General features: G+C 44.5%; 2 protein-coding genes and 1 long non-coding RNA gene across 4 annotated transcripts in view; 1 reads left to right on the forward strand and 2 right to left on the reverse strand.

Moving 5' to 3' along the window:
• The window catches only part of LOC138958758 (uncharacterized), a 381,866-nt gene that overhangs the window by 216,382 nt on the left and 147,504 nt on the right, over positions 1-17,980 (reverse strand). The window lies entirely within an intron of this gene.
• Positions 1-17,980, forward strand: part of LOC138958740 (pantetheinase-like) — a 44,616-nt gene that overhangs the window by 10,757 nt on the left and 15,879 nt on the right. The window contains exons 1-2 of one of the 2 annotated variants that reach the window (XM_070330016.1): positions 2,020-2,217; positions 8,221-8,482. In XM_070330016.1, the coding sequence (XP_070186117.1) occupies positions 8,267-8,482 (216 nt within the window). In that variant the 5' untranslated portion in view covers positions 2,020-2,217; positions 8,221-8,266. Of the gene's footprint in view, positions 1-2,019; positions 2,218-8,220; positions 8,483-17,980 lie in introns of those variants that run through there. The other variant, XM_070330015.1, reaches the window with a different exon arrangement.
• The window catches only part of LOC138958742 (uncharacterized), a 5,277-nt gene continuing 20 nt past the window's right edge, over positions 12,724-17,980 (reverse strand). Inside the window, exons 1-2 of the mRNA XM_070330017.1 lie at positions 17,858-17,980; positions 12,724-15,722 (exon numbers count right to left, since the gene is read on the reverse strand). The exon at positions 17,858-17,980 is cut by the window's right edge and continues 20 nt beyond it. Of these exons, the coding sequence (XP_070186118.1) occupies positions 14,654-15,721 (1,068 nt within the window). The 5' untranslated portion in view covers position 15,722; positions 17,858-17,980 and the 3' untranslated portion in view covers positions 12,724-14,653. The remainder of the gene's footprint in view (positions 15,723-17,857) is intronic.

Consider the following 17,980-nt stretch of genomic DNA (forward strand, 5'->3'; position numbering starts at 1 on the left):
AGGTAAGCTTACCAAACGTTACATAGCGAATCATATGATAGTGCGTAAACAGCAAACAGTAGATCTACAATCAAAGAGAGGATCGAGTCTGGAATGAAACGCGATACAGATCTAGCATTCAAAAACTGTCTTTCACGTTCAAGGAAGTTGTTGCAAAGTACTTAAGACTTACTAAATTGTACAGACAAAACCATGACAGTGCATGTTTTGAATCTGAGGAAAAAATCGTGATCATTTTGACTTTGAGAACAGATTCATTCCGTTTCCTTATATCTGCATGTTCAAGTAAATGGTGGACAGTTTTTTTCGGGCAGAGTAAACTTAACTTGAGACTCTACTGCAAGTCTTGAAATTCACATAAATCGAACCACGAGCAAAGACATCCAAACATTACAGGCACTTTAGATCAACTCATTTCACTAGAGGTGACTGCCTAGCACTGTGTTTGACATCCGTGTCTGCTGAAATAAAAAGAAATGAAAACAAAACGGATTAACAGTAGGTGACACGTTATCAGAGTGGGAGACACTAGATCTGTCTCTGAACTTACCGGGATACGGCTGCAAGATCGACACTGACTGCCGCGCTTTCGACAGCTCTTCCTCGCGTGGACATTGGAAACACGCTGTGCAGATCAAATTGTAGGAAATCTCCCTTTGGTATCTTCTTTATTTACTTTTCTGGAGCTTAGAAACCGAACAACATGAAATCGTCTTCCCCGGCGAATCGGCGAGGTGAGAACTGGACCACAATCCTTCGCGCGACCCCTGACCTGATCTTGACACCTGACCTGCCGTCTACATGCCAAACACGACACAAATCAGTCAACTGCTTGTACCCCTTCAAAACCCCCCACCACCCGTTTTCTTTGGATACACGCTTTAACTACACACATGCCGACACAATGTTGATCATTGCTTCAATAATTTGAAGATGGTGCTTGAAAATTAACCACGTGAAATGAGTATTTCGGTGTTTAGCCAAAAATGTTAAAGTTTCTACCACAGACATACACACATACATACGCACGCACGCACAGACAGACAAAGTTTACCATCGCATAGGCTACACTTACGTGAGCCAAAAATTAGTAATTTTCCCGTGAAAATGAGTAACTAACAGAAGAAAACAGTAACTGACAGCGTTAATTAGTAATTATCCCGTGATAATGGGTAACCCCAGGTTTTGGCACTAGTAAGCCGTCATAGGGCTTACTAGTGCCAAAACCTCATAATTGTAATTATCCTTTACTAATTTTCCCTTGATAATTACCATCTTCACGTGTTAATTACTAATTTTCCCGGGAAAATTACTAACTTTCACCTGTTAATTACTAATTTTTAGTTTTGGCTCACTTCCTGACGGATTGCTAGTGCCAAAACTAAAAATTAGTAATTTTCCCGTGAAAATTACTAATTATCCCGTGAAAATGAGTAACTAACGAGTGAAAACAGTAACTGACAGCGTTAATTAGTAATTATCACGTGATAATGGGTAACCCCCTGTTTTGGCACTAGTAAGCCGTCATACGTGTAGGGCAAAGGGTGTACTTCAAAATTATGAATGTTTTAGTACTGATTAATAAACGCATAGAGCAACACAAGTGAAAAACAAATAAAAGTAAAAGCCAATCAGTTTATTCACAAAAACAGCGGGAGATTGCCTGTAGCAGTAACGCAGCGTGACTCATCACAGTGCGTGCCTCCAGCCGCGAAGAGACTGGCACACAGCGCAGCATACAGACACGGCTCGGCTGGAAACTAACTGTTCACCCCCATCGTTGCGGGAAACAGCCGTCTGAAAATGCCACTCAAATCCAGCCATTTCCAATTTGAATACCTCAGTGCTCAAACACCTGGTTTAAGGTATGTATTTCTGTTGTGTGGTGACATTAAACAAGCCTCAATCCGAACTGTTTAACTTTTGGGGCGATTATATATAGTTTTGCTTTAGGTGTACTACCTACCCGCGTGTGAAATGTCCAACGCCGTCTGCAGAGAGTGACTATAAAACAACGCCGGTGCTCGTTGTAGTAGCGGGTATTTCACGTTGGTGATGCTATCCCGTTGTGTGAACATGTGCACCACAAAGTTTGACCTGCAGTTTATGTGCTGAGTGTTAATTGAGAGACCAAACGTACTGTTCTTGTTTTGTGATTGTGTGTCGTCCTATCAGTGACCTTTTCAGTCTACATAGCACGAATTCGAGTCGGTTAAGGTAAGTGTAAAAATCTACCGTACATTGTTTTCGCTCGCCTTTGAAAGTGAATATGTGTCTTATTCAAATACTTACGTGAACCAGGGACCTACTGTATATTTATTCTAATATAGGTCTATGCGTGAATTGACTCGTACCGTTCAAACTGCGTAGTATTGTTTAAGACACCTTTGAACAGCAGAGAAATAGCAATCCCGTTGGCAGAAATGAGCTCCGATTAAGCAGATGGAACTTGTTGTTTCACTACAACAGGGTCCGTGGCCCAGTGTAAGACGCCGGCCTCCCATGCGGAAAGTGTTCAAATCCCTGCTGCGCCCAGTGGGTTAAGGGTGGAGATTTTTCCGATCTCAGTAGGTCAAGTAATGTGCAGACTTATCCCCATTCATGTGTACACACTAGCACATCACCAAGTATACGCACGGAAAAGATCCTGTAATCCATGTCAGAGTTTGGTGTGGTATAGAAACACAAAAATACCCAGCATGCATCCACCGAAATCGGCGTATGGCTGCCTAAATGGCGGGGTAAAAACGGTCATACACGTAAAACCACACTCGTGCAAAACACAGTGTCAGCCAATGAACGCAGAAGAACTTGAGAAGAAGACGACTACAGAATCATTCAAAAAAATGTATCGTTCGTACTAAAGGCCCGTCCAGACACTCCCGGCCGACCCTGTCCACATTTGACTTATGCTCAAAACGGCCCACGTGGGAGCGCCGCAGCGTGCAATGATCGCGAAGCGTTATTTGCAGAAGAATAGCGCGTGTTCTAATTTCTATGACACAGACATAGAACGACGGAAATTTGACCAATCAGAGCAAACCAGAGCGATGACGTCAGCTGCTCGCGGCGCGGCAGTCGAATGCAACTGAACGGTGACCCGCTCACTGATACCGCGTTGTGAAAAAAATCGTCGATGTGTGGCCACTCGGCAAATCCCGCGCGACGCACAAAACGGCCTGCGGCGCATAGAGCGTAAAACGGCGGCCAAGTCTGGACAGGGCTTTAGTGCTTCGAGTTTTCTCTGTAGTCTTCATTGGTCAGTGTATTCTGTACACTGTACATGTTTTGCAAACATTGCTTGGGAAGTGGTCTGTCAATTGATTAATGCACTCGAGTTACCAGTGAAACTTCTTCAATCCCTTACATATTGTGTTTTATTTTATTCTGTTAAGTATTTTATTCTATTTTTGACTTTAACAAAATTCTATCTCGTTTTATTTTATCTTATTTCATCTTTTTAGAAGAAAATGATATACCAATCCCAGTAACTTTACCGGCATACACTAACAGTGGAGCAAAATATCCTTCTGATCCACTTCAAGCCCCAGCCGGTTAATATCATTCACCCCCAAAGTATTTCAGTCAGTCTTTCCTCGTTAGTGGTAGAGATTTTGCAGTGATAAAAAGGGTAACGCATTTATCACGCTGACACAGAAAAAAATGGTGTCAGAGTTTAGAAATCATCTAAGGATATGGGTCAACATATTCCAAGTCAGTATATATAATACACTAGATGATTACCCGCTTCGCCGGGTACCGGCTTCACCGGGAAGAAATAGAGCCGAATACCAGGCTGCGCCTGGGACCCGGCATTGCCACACGGAGGAAGGGAGATAATCGCGAGACAGAGACAGACAGCGTGGCGGTTCATCACAATCACCTTTGCAGGCGAAGTCCTGTCAAACGGGATTGAGAATTTTAGAGCTTATTTCTTAGCCCTATATTATCTGTTGTGGCTTCTCAAATGCCAGAACATACAGACAGACAAAAGCCGCTAGACCACATCACAAACAGAACTCTACAATACACAGGTTTTTGCCCACACACACACACAAACACACACACACACACACACACACACACAGAAGCCGTATATATATATGTATATCTATATCTATAAATATATAGAGATAGGTGAGAGTGTATTTTTCGCGTGGCTATAACTTGATTCGACCTTTTCACTTTGACAGTAAGAACAACTTACGGGTGCAAGGGAAGCGTTCTGGACAGCGCAGTGACATTCTAAAAATAGTAACTTAGAAACGGGAATATGGATTGAAGCCACACGAAGGAAGGGAGATAAACGCAAAACACTGGAGAAGATAAGGATGAGTTACTTGTAATGGTGAAATGAACACAAAAACCAAAATCGGTTCAGCGCTGCGCGCTGAGAGCACGTGTTGAAATATCTCATCGATGATATTGTGTCCGGGGTGTAGCTGAATACGGTGTCCAAATTTGAAAAAGATCCACCGAGAACTTTGGCTTTGGTGTGTCGGTATGGGGGCCCGGGTAGCTCAGGTGGAACCAAAATCGGTTCAGCGCTGCGCGCTGAGAGCACGTGTTGAAATATCTCATCGACCAGATTTTGTTTCGGGTGTATCTGAATATGGACACCAAATTTGAAGCAGATCCATCGAGAACTTTGGCCGTGCATGGCGAACAAACACATACACACACACACACACATACACACAGACACAAGTCGTATATATATATACTAGAATGAATACCCGCTTCGCCGGGTAGCCGGCTTCGCCGGGAAGAAGTACTTAGAGCCGTACGCCGGCTTCGCCGGGTCCGAACAATGGACCCGCCAAGCTTAGGTCCCTCCCAGATTCGTGGAATGGGAACAGCACGAAAATGATTCAGTGGCTATAATGCCATTCCTGACCATATCGAGTAACATCCTTGTCGACGAATGTAACCGTGTTAATCACCTGTGGAGGCGAACTCCACTCAAACAGGACTGAGCAAGTTATGGCTTCGCAAAGGAAGGCCAGTACATAAAATTACACAAAAGCCGCCAGACCACATCACAAACAGAACTGAACAATGCACAGGTGTTGCTCACATAGAGACACACACACAAACACACACACACACAAAAACACAGAGAAGCCGTATCTATAGAGAGATAGATGACAGTGTATTTTTCGCGTGGCTATAAATGGATTCGACCTTTGCACTTTTACAATGAGGATAATTTACGGGTCCAATTTACGTTCTGTACACTGCGTTGACCTTCTAAAAATAGTAACAGTAACAGAACGCCGGGAATATCCGAAGACGCTCAGCGCAGTGGACAGCGCAGTGACATTCTAAAAATAGTAGTAACTTACAACTGAACGGGAAAGCCACACGAAGGAAGGGAGATAAACGCCAAACACTGGAGAAGATAAGGAAGAGTTACTTATAATGGTGAAATGAACACAAAAACCCAAATCAGTTCAGCGCTGCGCGCTGAGAGCACGTGTTGAAATATCTCATCGATGATATTGTGTCCGGGGTGTAGCTGAATACGGTGTCCAAATTTGAAAAAGATCCACCGAGAACTTTGGCGTTGTGATGTGGTGTAGCGGCTATGGTGTGTCGGTATGGGGGCCCGGGTAGCTGAGGTGGAACCAAAATAGCTGAGGTGGAACCAAAATCGGTTCAGCGCTGCGCGCTGAGAGCACGTGTTGAAATATCTCATCGATGAGGTTGTGTCCGGGGTCTCTCTGAATAAGCCCACCAAATTTGAAGCAGATCCATCGAGAACTTTGGCCGTGCATCGCGCACAGACAGACACACACACAGACACACAGACACACAGACACTAGTATATATATATATATATATATATATATATATAGATATAGATACTAGATGATTACCCGCTTCGCCGGGTACCGGCTTCGCCGGGAAGAAGTAGAGCCGAATACCAGGCGCAAAACACTGGAGACCTTCTAAAAATAGTAACGTGCAGTGACCTTCTAAAAATAGTAACCTAGTAACGGGAATATGGATTGACGCCACACGGAGGAAGGGAGATAATCGCGGCTGAAAACACTGGAGAAGATAAGGAAGAGTTACTGGTAGTGGATCCCAACAACAACAACAACAACAAAATCGGTTCAGCGCGCACAGCACGCTGAGAGCACGTGTTGAAATATCTCATCGATGAGGTTGTGTCCGGGGTGTAGCTGAATACGGTGTCCAAATTTGAAAAAGATCCACCGAGAACTTTGGCCGTGCATCGCGAACAGACAGACAGACAGACAGACAGACAGACACTAGTCGTATATATATATATAGATAAATGATAACTGTTTGTTATCTTGTTTTTCGTCTGTGTGCATGAGCTGCACCTCCCACGGACACTTGTGTTTTACACCAGTGTGTTTTTACGTGTATGGCCGTTTTCCCATGTCATTTAGGCAGCCATACTCCGGTTTTCGGGGATGTGTGCTGGTCAAGTTGTTTTCGTGTTTCAATAACCCGCCGAATTCTGACACAGGTCACAGGATCTTTAACGTGCGTATTTGTTCATGAGTCTGCGTGTAAACACGAAGGATGATACGGCACTAGCATGTCTGCACATAAGTTTAACTTGGAGATCGGAAAAATCTCCACCTTGAACGCAACAGGCGCGGCTTGGATTCAAACCTCGAACCATCCACACCGGAAGGCCGACGTCTTAACCACTATGGCTAATTGCGCCCATTGTTTGTTATCATCATCAGTCTTCGGTCGACTCAGCAGTTTGATCGAATGTGTGACAGGACGGCCGCGTACTCTGTTGATATTTAATTGGTTCGTTATCATCATCAGTCTTCGGTCGACTCAGCAGTTTGATCGACTGAAAGAAAAGTCCAGCTTTCGAAACTTCACTTCTGGCATAATTGCGTGTCTATTCCGGCCTGGATTCGAACCCGTGTCTGTCCCGGTGTGACGATGACATCTTGGCCCCGTGGTCATATTACGATTCTCGGCTTCGTTGATCTTATATAAACTCTACACTGAACAAAAAAACACCCTTCGATAGTACTGATGAGCAACATTGGGTACCTTACATTCAAACCAATTGTCCAACCAATTTTTTTTTATTTAACTTAGAAATTTGATTCATCCTAAAAATGCTTTTCTTCTCATTCAAGGGACGTAACCACTCGGTACACGTTTTCGAAGAAATCGATTTTTGGGGTAAAATCTATACAATTTTACCACCAATTTTCTTTGCATAGAAGAAACTGACATGCTTTTCGTCCTTAGATAATGTCACTTCTTTAATTTTACCAGGAAACAACATTTCAGTCTTGAGTATACAGGGTGGGCCACAAAAAGAGGGACAAAATCAAACTCTCATATTTTCTAAGAAAATAATTGTTTCTTTCTGACCAGAATGTCCTTTGTTGTTGGTAACCACACTACCAGTGTTTCTGAACTTATCAACCAAGCGTGTGATAGTATGACGATGTGGTATTTTCTTTCCAGGGTGTTCGCGTCGAAACTGTCTTTGAACCAGAGTAGGCGACTACAGTTCCACAATCTTGGTCCTCTCTTCGACGGAAAAGTGATCGTAGGGGTCCATTCTTCTGTCAGATAAAACTTACAGGTCTTCTGGATATATCACCTGAAAATCAGAAAGAAACAATTATTTTCTTAGAAAATATGAGAGTTTGATTTTGTCCCTCTTTTTGTGGCCCACGTCATCCAGCAGCGCGGGGCCTGGATTGAACATGTCATCAATTACTGACAAGAGCAACCAAATGTTCTTCGATTTCGAAATGCTTTGGTATAATAAAAATTTGAGATGTTGTCCACATCTGGTGAAAAAAATCTTGCGAAAATTCTTGTATTTGTAGAAACTATTACAGTTTCTTTTTGTCCCTCTTTTTGTGGTACACCCTGTATATCGAGGCGGTAATATGACCACGGGGCCAAGATGACATCGTTACACCGGTCTGTATTTGAACCCTTTGTCTGGCCCGGCCTGGAATCGAACTCGTGACTCGAGGATCACAAGTCTAATGCTTTAACAGTTTGGCTACCTGCACCCCCCCCCCCCCCCGAGTTCATCAGGCGAAGGAAGATTAAGGGGGAAATCAAAAAGTGTATGTCGTGTACCAGACTGTTTCAACGTTCCTCGCGATGAATTGTTGTCCCGCTTCGCATAATATGCTTTTTAATTTGTTCAGATTTGCTGATTTGCTGTTTATTTTTGATATATTTCAGTATTCAAATGGGACCATAGGCCTACAAGCGACTTGATCAACCCACGATGTCGTCACAGTGGACAATTCGCTTGGTTATCATTGTGACGTCATTGGCTATGACGTCAGCCTTGACGATGCGGCCTTCGGGCTACATAGCCGCGGTGTACGCGCACAGGCCAGTGTTACCGCCACATCACAACGTATCGCGACCAGAGGCCGTTCACAATATGATGCAGAACTTGAACATTTATGAACAGCAGACCAGGACTGCTGCAAAACAGGTTTGTGTTTGTGATTGTTGATCGTAATGATAGGTTTGGTTGTTTGGCTTTTGATTGATGATAGTAATAATCGTGAATAATGATAATAAATGCTCATTCTGTCCAGATAAGATTGATTTTGTGGAACATTTCTTTTAGTTCAGTTCATTGTATGGGGGAGGTTTCCAAAAGTATATTGTGAAGATATGGGTGTGAAGGCGCGAAGCGCCGAGCCGACGGCGCGAAGCGCCTAGCTTGCTAGGGGGGTCCGGGGGCATGCACCCCCGGAAAATTTTGAAAAAAAGGATGAAAAATGGTGCAATCTGGTGCATTCTGAGGATGATCATTACCAGTTTCAGGCAGCAGATTTTGTCACTGAAAATTGAAACTCAATGTAAAATAAAGAAATGCACCATAAATATATTTTTATTTTTTGGCTGGGGGGGGGGGGGGGCGGGGGGGGGGGGGGTTCGGAAACCCCAGAAACCCCCCCCCCCCTCGTCCGCCCCTGGTATAATGTAAATATAAAAATTGATGTTCAAACAGCACTGTTAGGATAAAATTTATATGAAAACACCTGAAATGTCAAACGTTTTAGTAAATTATATTAATTTACTTATTATTGTAGCAAAAATGTGTGTGGGTAAATTTAGATACGATGAACCAATAAAAATTGTGTGCATGTTTAATTCAGAGTTAGATTTGCGACACACATAGAGCGATAATAACGGTAATTGTAAAACAAGTCGCGTAAGGCGAAATTACTACATTTAGTCAAGCTGTGGAACTCACAGAATGAAATTGAACGTAGTCCGCCGCTAGTGTAAAAGGCAGTGAAAGTGACGAGCCTGTTTGCCACTGGTAGCGGTTGCGCTGTGCTTCGTCATAGCACGCTTTACTGTACCTCTCTTCGTTTTAACTTTCTGAGCGTGTTTTTAATCCAAACATATCATATCTATATGTTTTTGGAATCAGGAACCGACAAGGAATAAGATGAAAGTGTTTTTAAATTGATTTCGAAAATTTAATTTTGATCATAATTTTAATTTTTTTAATTTTCAGAGCTTGTTTTTAATCCAAATATAACATATTTATATGTTTTTGGAATCAGAAAATGACGAAGAATAAGATGAACGTAAATTTGGATCGTTTTATAAAAAAAATATATTTTTTACAATTTTCAGATTTTTAATGACCAAAGTCATTAATTAATTTTTAAGCCACCAAGCTGAAATGCAATACCGAACTCCGGCCTTCGTCGAAGATTGCTTGGCCAAAATTTCAATCAATTTGATTGAAAAATGAGGGTGTGACAGTGCCGCCTTAACTTTTACAAAAAGCCGAATATGACGTCATCAAAGACATTTATCGAAAAAATAAAAAAAACGTCCGGGGATATCATACCCAGGAACTTTCATGTCAAATTTCATAAAGATCGGTCCAGTAGTTTACTCTGAATCGCTCTACACACACACACGCACACACACACATACACACACACATACACCACGACCCTCCTCTCGATTCCCCCTCTATGTTAATACATTTAGTCAAAACTTGACTATATGTAAAACAAGTCGCGTAAGGCGAAAATACAACATTTAGTCAAGCTGTCGAACTCACAGAATGAAACTGAACGCAATGCAATTTTTCAGCAAGACCGTATACTCGTAGCATCGTCAGTCCACCGCTCGTGGCAAAGGCAGTGAAATTGACAAGAAGAGCGGGGTAGTACCGTAAAATCCCTAGCAAACGCCCAGTATCTAGCAAACGCCCACCCCCCACTTTGGGCCAAAAGTTGTGCAGAGGGGTCACTACCTAGCAAACGCCCACCCCGGTTTTTTGGGTGTTTTTTTCGGGAGAGAAACGGGCACATTCCACCTCGCGTCCTACCCCAGTTGAGAGTACCAGACAATGTGCGTTTGTATGCATCCACAAATGGATGGATGACGAGGAACACCACCCTGACCTAGATTCAGCGTGTTCTTAGGCCAGCAGATGAGCGTCGCCTCCTACTTCTGGACTGCTACAGAGCTCACAAGACCCAGGAAGTCAGAGAAGCGGTTGCCGCACAGCAAGTTGACTTGTTCTTTGTGCCTGCAGGCAGCACAGCTTTAGCCCAGCCAGTCGATGTCGGTTTTGCCAAACCTTATAAAGATGGCATCAGAGACTGCTTGGTTGAGTGGACTGAGAGAAGCAAGACCACCGACAGCTGCTGGCAACCTCAAGCAGCCTAGAAGTCAAGACGTCATCAACTGGGTCAGCAGGGCGTGGGAGAACATACGACCTGAAACGATCGTTACGTCCTTTCTCAGGTGCGCAATTTCAAACGCCATGGACGGTTCCCAAGATGATGAAATACTTGAGTGGTTTCCAGATGAAATCGGCGCTATCCTGCCCGCAATCACGGCATGCAATGGAGATGCTCCAGAAGAAGCTGAGAGTGGAGACGACAGTGAAGAAGATGATGTTGACTTGGAAGGACCAGAATAAGCCACGGATCATCAACCCGACCAGATCTCCAAACAAGAGAAGAAACTGTGTTTGTGCTGACGTTATTCTGAGAATTTAAAGAATCAAGGTCACTTTTGTTCTTCTTTTTTTCTATCACAGATCGTTGATCTTAATTTGTGTAAACAAACGGTGTGTTTATTTTTCATTAAAATTGCACAAATCACATGGTTGTATCACCTTTTTTTGTATCACTTTTTTTTTCTCGTGAAAATGTGATGACACTTTATCTTGCAAAGGGGTGTATACCCAGCAAACGCCCACCCTCTACTTTTACCCGAAATCTGTGCGGAGGGGGGGTGGGCGTTTGCTAGGGATTATACGGTAGTTGCGCTGAGAACGATAGCACACTTTTCTGTACCTCTCTTCGTTTTAACTTTCTGAGCGTGTTTTTAATCCAAACATATCATATCTATATGTTTTTGGAATCAGGAACCGACACGGAATAAGATGAAAGTGTTTTGAAATTGATTTCGACAATTTAATTTTGATCGTAATTTTTATATTTTTAATTTTCAGAGTTTGTTTTTAATCCAAATATAACATATTTTTATGTGAAATCAGTGGAGACAAGGCAAATGAGACACAGTTCACACAATTAACATACAAGCAAAAAACAACAGAGTCAATGCATAGTGTTGCTGCAGTAGGCCACCGAAGTGACAATTATTTTATTAAATTCTGTAATTATTTTACCTTATTAAATTCTGTAACTATTTTACCTTACCTATGTTTTTCAAGAATAGATAGTTAATTGCCCAACCTGTTAATTAATTTAGTTTGGGATTCTCATGGAATCCAACAATTGAATTTCATTATAAAATCTAGAGAGTCCATAAAGCTTTTGGGGCTGTTCCGCCATAACGCTGACAATTGAAACGTTAGTTTGATATTATTTAGATATATGTTTATGCCAGATGCCACAGTCGCCGGCTGCTCAGCCCAAAAACCGCTCAGGGCGAAAGGGAAGTAGTCTGGACCTGGTGCAACTGTGGACTATAGCCTAAGTTTCGGTTCCAGACCAATCAATAATGGTACTGCACCGAAGCTCAAACGGTGGTGCCAGCACACCCTGGCAGCATGCAGAATAAAAATTGTCAGAATCGAAAGTGAATAGGAGCCAATAAGGGCATGTAATGTAATAAACCATGGACAGAATTATGGCATGGACAACCCATCGTTAGAGGCTAACTCATTCCAGTGACAGGAACTAAAAGTACAAGCAAATTTACTAACATAATCAGCAAGGTGACAACAATAGTAGCTTGCAATATAATGACACCATGACAAGGATAAGAATCTAAATTTGCATTGCAATATGTAACCAAAGGGGATAACTGGTAAACATAGGGATGGGTGGGAGGGAAAAGACGGAGAATAAGTCAAAAGTATAGACAGAGCAAAAATGATGTTGTCTGTAGGTAGACAAAGAAGAGAGTGACCGAACGAGGTCAAGGGGAAAGCATCCACGCTAAGCTGGCTGGAACAATCTCTGGCATTACCCAGCGATTGGTCCATGTGCTACTCATTAATATTCATGGGGTTACAGCAGAGGAATTCCGATTTCCCATAAATGTCCTTGTTACCCACAAGACTTTTTATGTGAAATCAGTGGAGACAAGGCAGATGAGACACAGTTCACACAATTAACATACAAGCAAAAAACAACAGAGTCAATGCATAGTGTTGCTGCAGTAGGCCACCGAAGTGACAATTATTTTATTAAATTCTGTAATTATGTTACCTTATTAAATTCTGTAACTATTTTACCTTACCTATGTTTTTCAAGAATAGATAGTTAATTGCCCAACCTGTTAATTAATTTAGTTTGGGATTCTCATGGAATCCAACAATTGAATTTCATTATAAAATCTAGAGAGTCCATAAAGCTTTTGGGGCTGTTCCGCCATAACGCTGACAATTGCCAGGCAATTGGCTGCGCAGCGCCAAAAGTAGGAAGTAAGAGAAATAGTGGCCTATGCAACAACACTGTTTAGGGGGAAATCCAACGGATGGAGACACAGGCTTGAAACGATATGAGTAGATTTGAGCAGTGTTCTGGCAGCAGCCCTCATCCTCGTGGTTGGTAAAGACTATGTTGTTGTTGTGCCTTGTGGATCCTGAGACAGGAGAACATCCTGCACAAATTCAAACAGAGAGATTCCCGGCAGTAAAATGGACACATAAATTGTACAGGAGTCATAATACTGTCTGCCTTTGCCAAGGAGCTGAAAAAAGACAAGAAATTATTGGAGGAGAGCTGAAAAAGTCTCTGCAGGAGGTTAATCCAAACAGACATGCATGACAGGGCAGTAACCATAATAACATGGGACAGGTTACAGAGCACACTCTGCCCTTCCTAGCTGTTGCACCACTGAGAGACACACCGAACAATGCAATTAACATAATAACACTAAGGAGAGGTTACAGAGGACACTCTGCCCTTCCTAGCATGACTGAACTCTCGACAAGGCGGGGTTGGAACTAGAGTGCGGACGAACGTTCGTCCCGTATGTATGTTTTGAAGGCATCCGATTTCCATCTTCCGAGCTGACGGATCTGACAAGCCTCGCTCGGCTGCTGCAGTTGCTGCACCTATACGAAAGCTATAACAATGGTAATGAGAGGGGTCAACCTGACAAAAGACCAAAGCTCGTTTGAGCACTGTTTCGAATTCCTTAGGTAGGACTGGTCTGCCAGAAGCCCATGCAAAAAGAGGGCTGTTACCTGGACGGCGCAATTGCAAGTAGGCTGAGGGAGGACGTTGGATCAGGGACGGCACACATCTTATGTATGTATCCCAGGGCAGACACATACGAGGAGATTGTAGCCGGCTTGTACGACTTATTCGTGAGAAAGGAAATGAACAGTGCAATGGTGCCTACTGGAATGGGAGGTGCTAATGCTAGGCAATGCTTGTCAGCAAACTCTACAAATAAGGTCCAGGCTCGACGGTATGACCTCTGAGTGGGTGGAGCAAGAGACGATTTGAGGAGTAGATTTGAAGAGTAGGCTTAACATGGAGGTTAGGGGTTCAAGCAGGGCAGCAGAGGTACCTGCACTGGGTTGTGTCATGATAAGTCTATCCTTGGAGGTCTGTTTGGTGAGAATATCCGCCAAGGCCAGATTATCTGTGTAAAAAGACAAACATTTGTTAGCGAGGGACTCTCCCCACAGTTCCACTGCCAGCACGATGGGGTACAGCTCAAGCAGGGTGATTGACTGGGAGCGCCACAGGTCGTGCCATGTCCCGGACAACCACTGAGCCAAAGACTGCTCCATAACCTAGTGAACCAAATGCATCTGTGAACAGGTTAAGTGAATCCGAGGTCAGGAATCTGCCAGGAAGAACAAGAGATTTGCCATTGAAAACTTTCAGAAACAATGTCCACATGAACATGTCAGCGCGGACTCCTTTCGCAATTCTGATAAAGTGATGGGGCTTGGACACACCGACAGTCTGTGATCAGAATCTGATGGTTGACACCAGATAGATGGTGCCTTTAAAACATTCAAAATGTGACCAGTATTTCAACCTGACGGATGGTGCCTTTAAAACATTCAAAATGTGACTAGTATTACATTTACAACCAGACAGATGGTGCCTTGAAAACATTCAAAATGTGACTAGTATGACAACCAGACGGATGGTGCCGTTTACATTCAAAATGTGACTAGTTTTTATGTATCGTGGGCTGGGCGAGAGAAACGGGGCTGAAAGGATTGCTGGGGCTGTGATCCAAATTGAAACTCCTGGGAGCGATTGCCTCTACCGCGGTTGTTTGAAAACCGAGGCAGGATTGAAAAGGGGTGGGTCACTGGTTTGGGGCAGTGGGTGATTGGGTGAAATGCTCTGCACCCAGCATTAAAACACTGATGTTGATAAGAACATTGCGTGCCTGCTGAGCATTCACCTGATTTGTGGAAGGAAAAACATGCCCCGCTGGGGATGGGGACTTGTTGGGAAGTACGAGGGAGGGAGTTTGTAAGCCCAAGGGAGGTTGGGTGGGATGCCATCGTGGCATTCATATAAAGTTCCAAGTGAGTGGTACCCCAAATGGCTTCCCCTCGCTCGATCAGGCGACGAAACTGGGCGTCATAAAAACTCCAGTCGCCCCGCTTCCCTGCCATCTTGACCACGACCTCCATGTGGTGAGCTAGCCCAGGAGCTATCTCAGGCCGTCTCGCAGTGACGATGGCAGAAAAACGGTTCCAAGCCAGGGTCCATGTGGTTGGGTCCATTTGGGGCTTCATTTTGGGGCGCTTCTGTAGATAAAGGCCAGTTGGGGAAGTCGGGTCAAACGCAAAGAGAGGGGGTTCATTAGCGGGATCTTCCAGTTGGTCATGTAGGTCAATAAATTGACCCTGCCAAATTTGGTCTTTTAGTTTTCCCGAAATAGTGGCAGTAACTGGGCTGGAAGACGATATAAAGTGGGACTGACCGAGGGTTACGGGAGGGTAGGTACCTGTTATGTCGGTGACGGCGTTGTCGATCACGTTCATCACAGGGTCCTCGGGGAGCTCAGCGGCAGATTCCTGGGCCACCAACGCCTGGAGGACGGCCTGTGTGACCGCTTGGACAAGCGCCGGGTCAGGAGCTGCAGCTGGGGGAGCAGCTGGTTGTTGCCTGGCTCCCAGGGGGGCGACATCAACTGGTTGTGCTTGAGCCCTGATGGGTCCCCGGGTTGGTCTCCTCAGTTTGGCCGTAGCCGAGGCAACACCAGCGGCAGCTCTGCGCTTAGGAGGCATGCTGCAAACCAGGAATACAAACGGGCAGCCGAACTAGTGTTCTGTATGGAGGGTGTGTATTCATTGGCACAGAGACATAGCAGGAGAAGGAATATGAATCTATCGTTTACGAAGGCAAATCCTCAATCACACTGTAGTGGCCCAGTCAGCCCAATTAGGCTGAAGGACAAGTGAAGTTCGGAACATAAGTGCACTGGGGCATGCTTGGAAATAAACAGAAAGTGCACAGTGGCATAGAGCCAGTGCTTGGCATCAACATAAAGTGCATGGTGGCATAGTGCCAGTGCTTGGCGATCAACAATGTGCAAGGTGGCATAGTGCCAGAGCTTGAAATCAACATATAGTGCACGGTGGCATGAGCCAGTGCTTGGCAAGTTCAAGGTGGCATGGGACAGAGCTTGAACTGAATCAACATAGAGTGCACGGTGGCATGAGCCAGTGCTTGGCAAGTTCAAGGTGGCATGGGACAGAGCTTGAACTGAATCAACATAGAGTGCACGGTGGCATGAGCCAGTGCTTGGCAAGTTCAAGGTGGCATGGGACAGAGCTTGAACTGAATCAACATAGAGTGCACGGTGGCATGAGCCAGTGCTTGGCAAGTTCAAGGTGGCATGGGACAGAGCTTGAAATCCACATAGAGTGCACGGTGGCATGAGCCAGTGCTTGGCAAGTTCAAGGTGGCATGGGCCAGAGCTTGAAATCAACATAGAGTGCACGGTGGCAAGAGCCAGTGCTTGGCAATCAACATAAAGTGCAAGGTGGCATGGGCCAGAGCTTGAAATCAACATAGAGTGCACGGTGGCATGAGCCAGTGCTTGGCAATCAACATAAAGTGCAAGGTGGCATGGGCCAGAGCTTGAAATCAACATAGAGTGCACGGTGGCATGAGCCAGTGCTTGGCAAGTGCAAGGTGGCATGGGCCAGAACTTGAAATCAACATAGAGTGCACGGTGGCAAGAGCCAGTGCTTGGCAATCAACAAGTGCAAGGTGGCATTGGCCAGAGCTTGAAATCAACATAGAGTGCACGGTGGCATGAGCCAGTGCTTGGCAATCAATATAAAGTGCAAGGTGGCATAGTGCCAGTGCTTGGCAATAACAAATTGCAATGGTGGCATGGGCCAGTGCTTGGCAATAACAGAAAGTGTACCGTGGCATAGAACCAGTGCCTGGCAAAAACATAAAATGCAAGGTGGCATGGGCCAGTGGTTGGCAATAACATCAAGTGCACCGTGGCAAAGAACCAGTGCTTAGCAATCAATAAAAAGTGCACGGTGGCATAGTGCCAGTGCTTGGCAATAACATAAAGTGCAAGGTGGCATGGGCCAGTGCTTGGCAATAACAGAAAATGCACCGTGGCATAGAACCATACAAAAATAGCACATTCCACGGAGGGAGCCGATCATGACGTCATTCCGAAAACAGCCGAACATGTTGGAATTTCGAAAATGCAGGGTGCGGCATATGGCAGAACTCACACCCGCGGGGGCTTTTTAGCGCCAGCCAACAAGGCACCGCGAACTGATTTATAAAACTGGTGCAAACCGTGGGATTTCGAGCCAAGTTGCCAATTTGACGTTGATCGGTCAAACCTTCCGTTGTGGTTCCAGAAAGAACCAAAGGCACGCCGCGCACGGACGATGCGAGATCGTTGTTAACAAAGGCCCACAGCATGATTACACATTTTAAAGTAACTTGCGTGTTTTTCTTCCAGAGTGGTTTCATTCATTCGTTTTCTTACACACGAAGGGGCACGTTGGCGAGGTAAAAGCTTAGAAATGATGACGTGAGCGCCGGTCCGAGCTGCTATCACAGACGCAACTGCAAGAATCCGACCGGCTAACCCGCCGTTTGGGTCAGTGTCGAAGGAAATATCGTTATCGCCTATGATCAGCAATACCAAGTCGGGTTTCCGTACCGAAAGGGCTAGTATGTCTTCTTTTTCTAAAGTGTCCAAAGTCTTTCCCCCGCGACACAAAAAAAAACTTTACTGAATCGACCTTTCCCATAAGGTTGAAATCGGGGGGGGAACCGAGGGTCTGTTCGACCGTAAAAATGGCCTACAATCACGGCGTGCTTTCCTGGCATCACGGCAAAATAAGATCAACAACGAAGAAAATTAGAATGAATAACAGTACCTTAATGATCGTTGAAGCGAAGACACGGGATCAAGTAGAAGAATAGAAGACGCAAGAGAGCGAGAAGGAAGTATAAAGAAGAGAAGTCAGGGAAAAGACGGAGAATAAGTCAAAAGTATAGAC

Source organism: Littorina saxatilis, linkage group LG2 (assembly GCF_037325665.1).
Source record: "Littorina saxatilis isolate snail1 linkage group LG2, US_GU_Lsax_2.0, whole genome shotgun sequence".
Classification (NCBI taxonomy): domain Eukaryota; kingdom Metazoa; phylum Mollusca; class Gastropoda; order Littorinimorpha; family Littorinidae; genus Littorina; species Littorina saxatilis.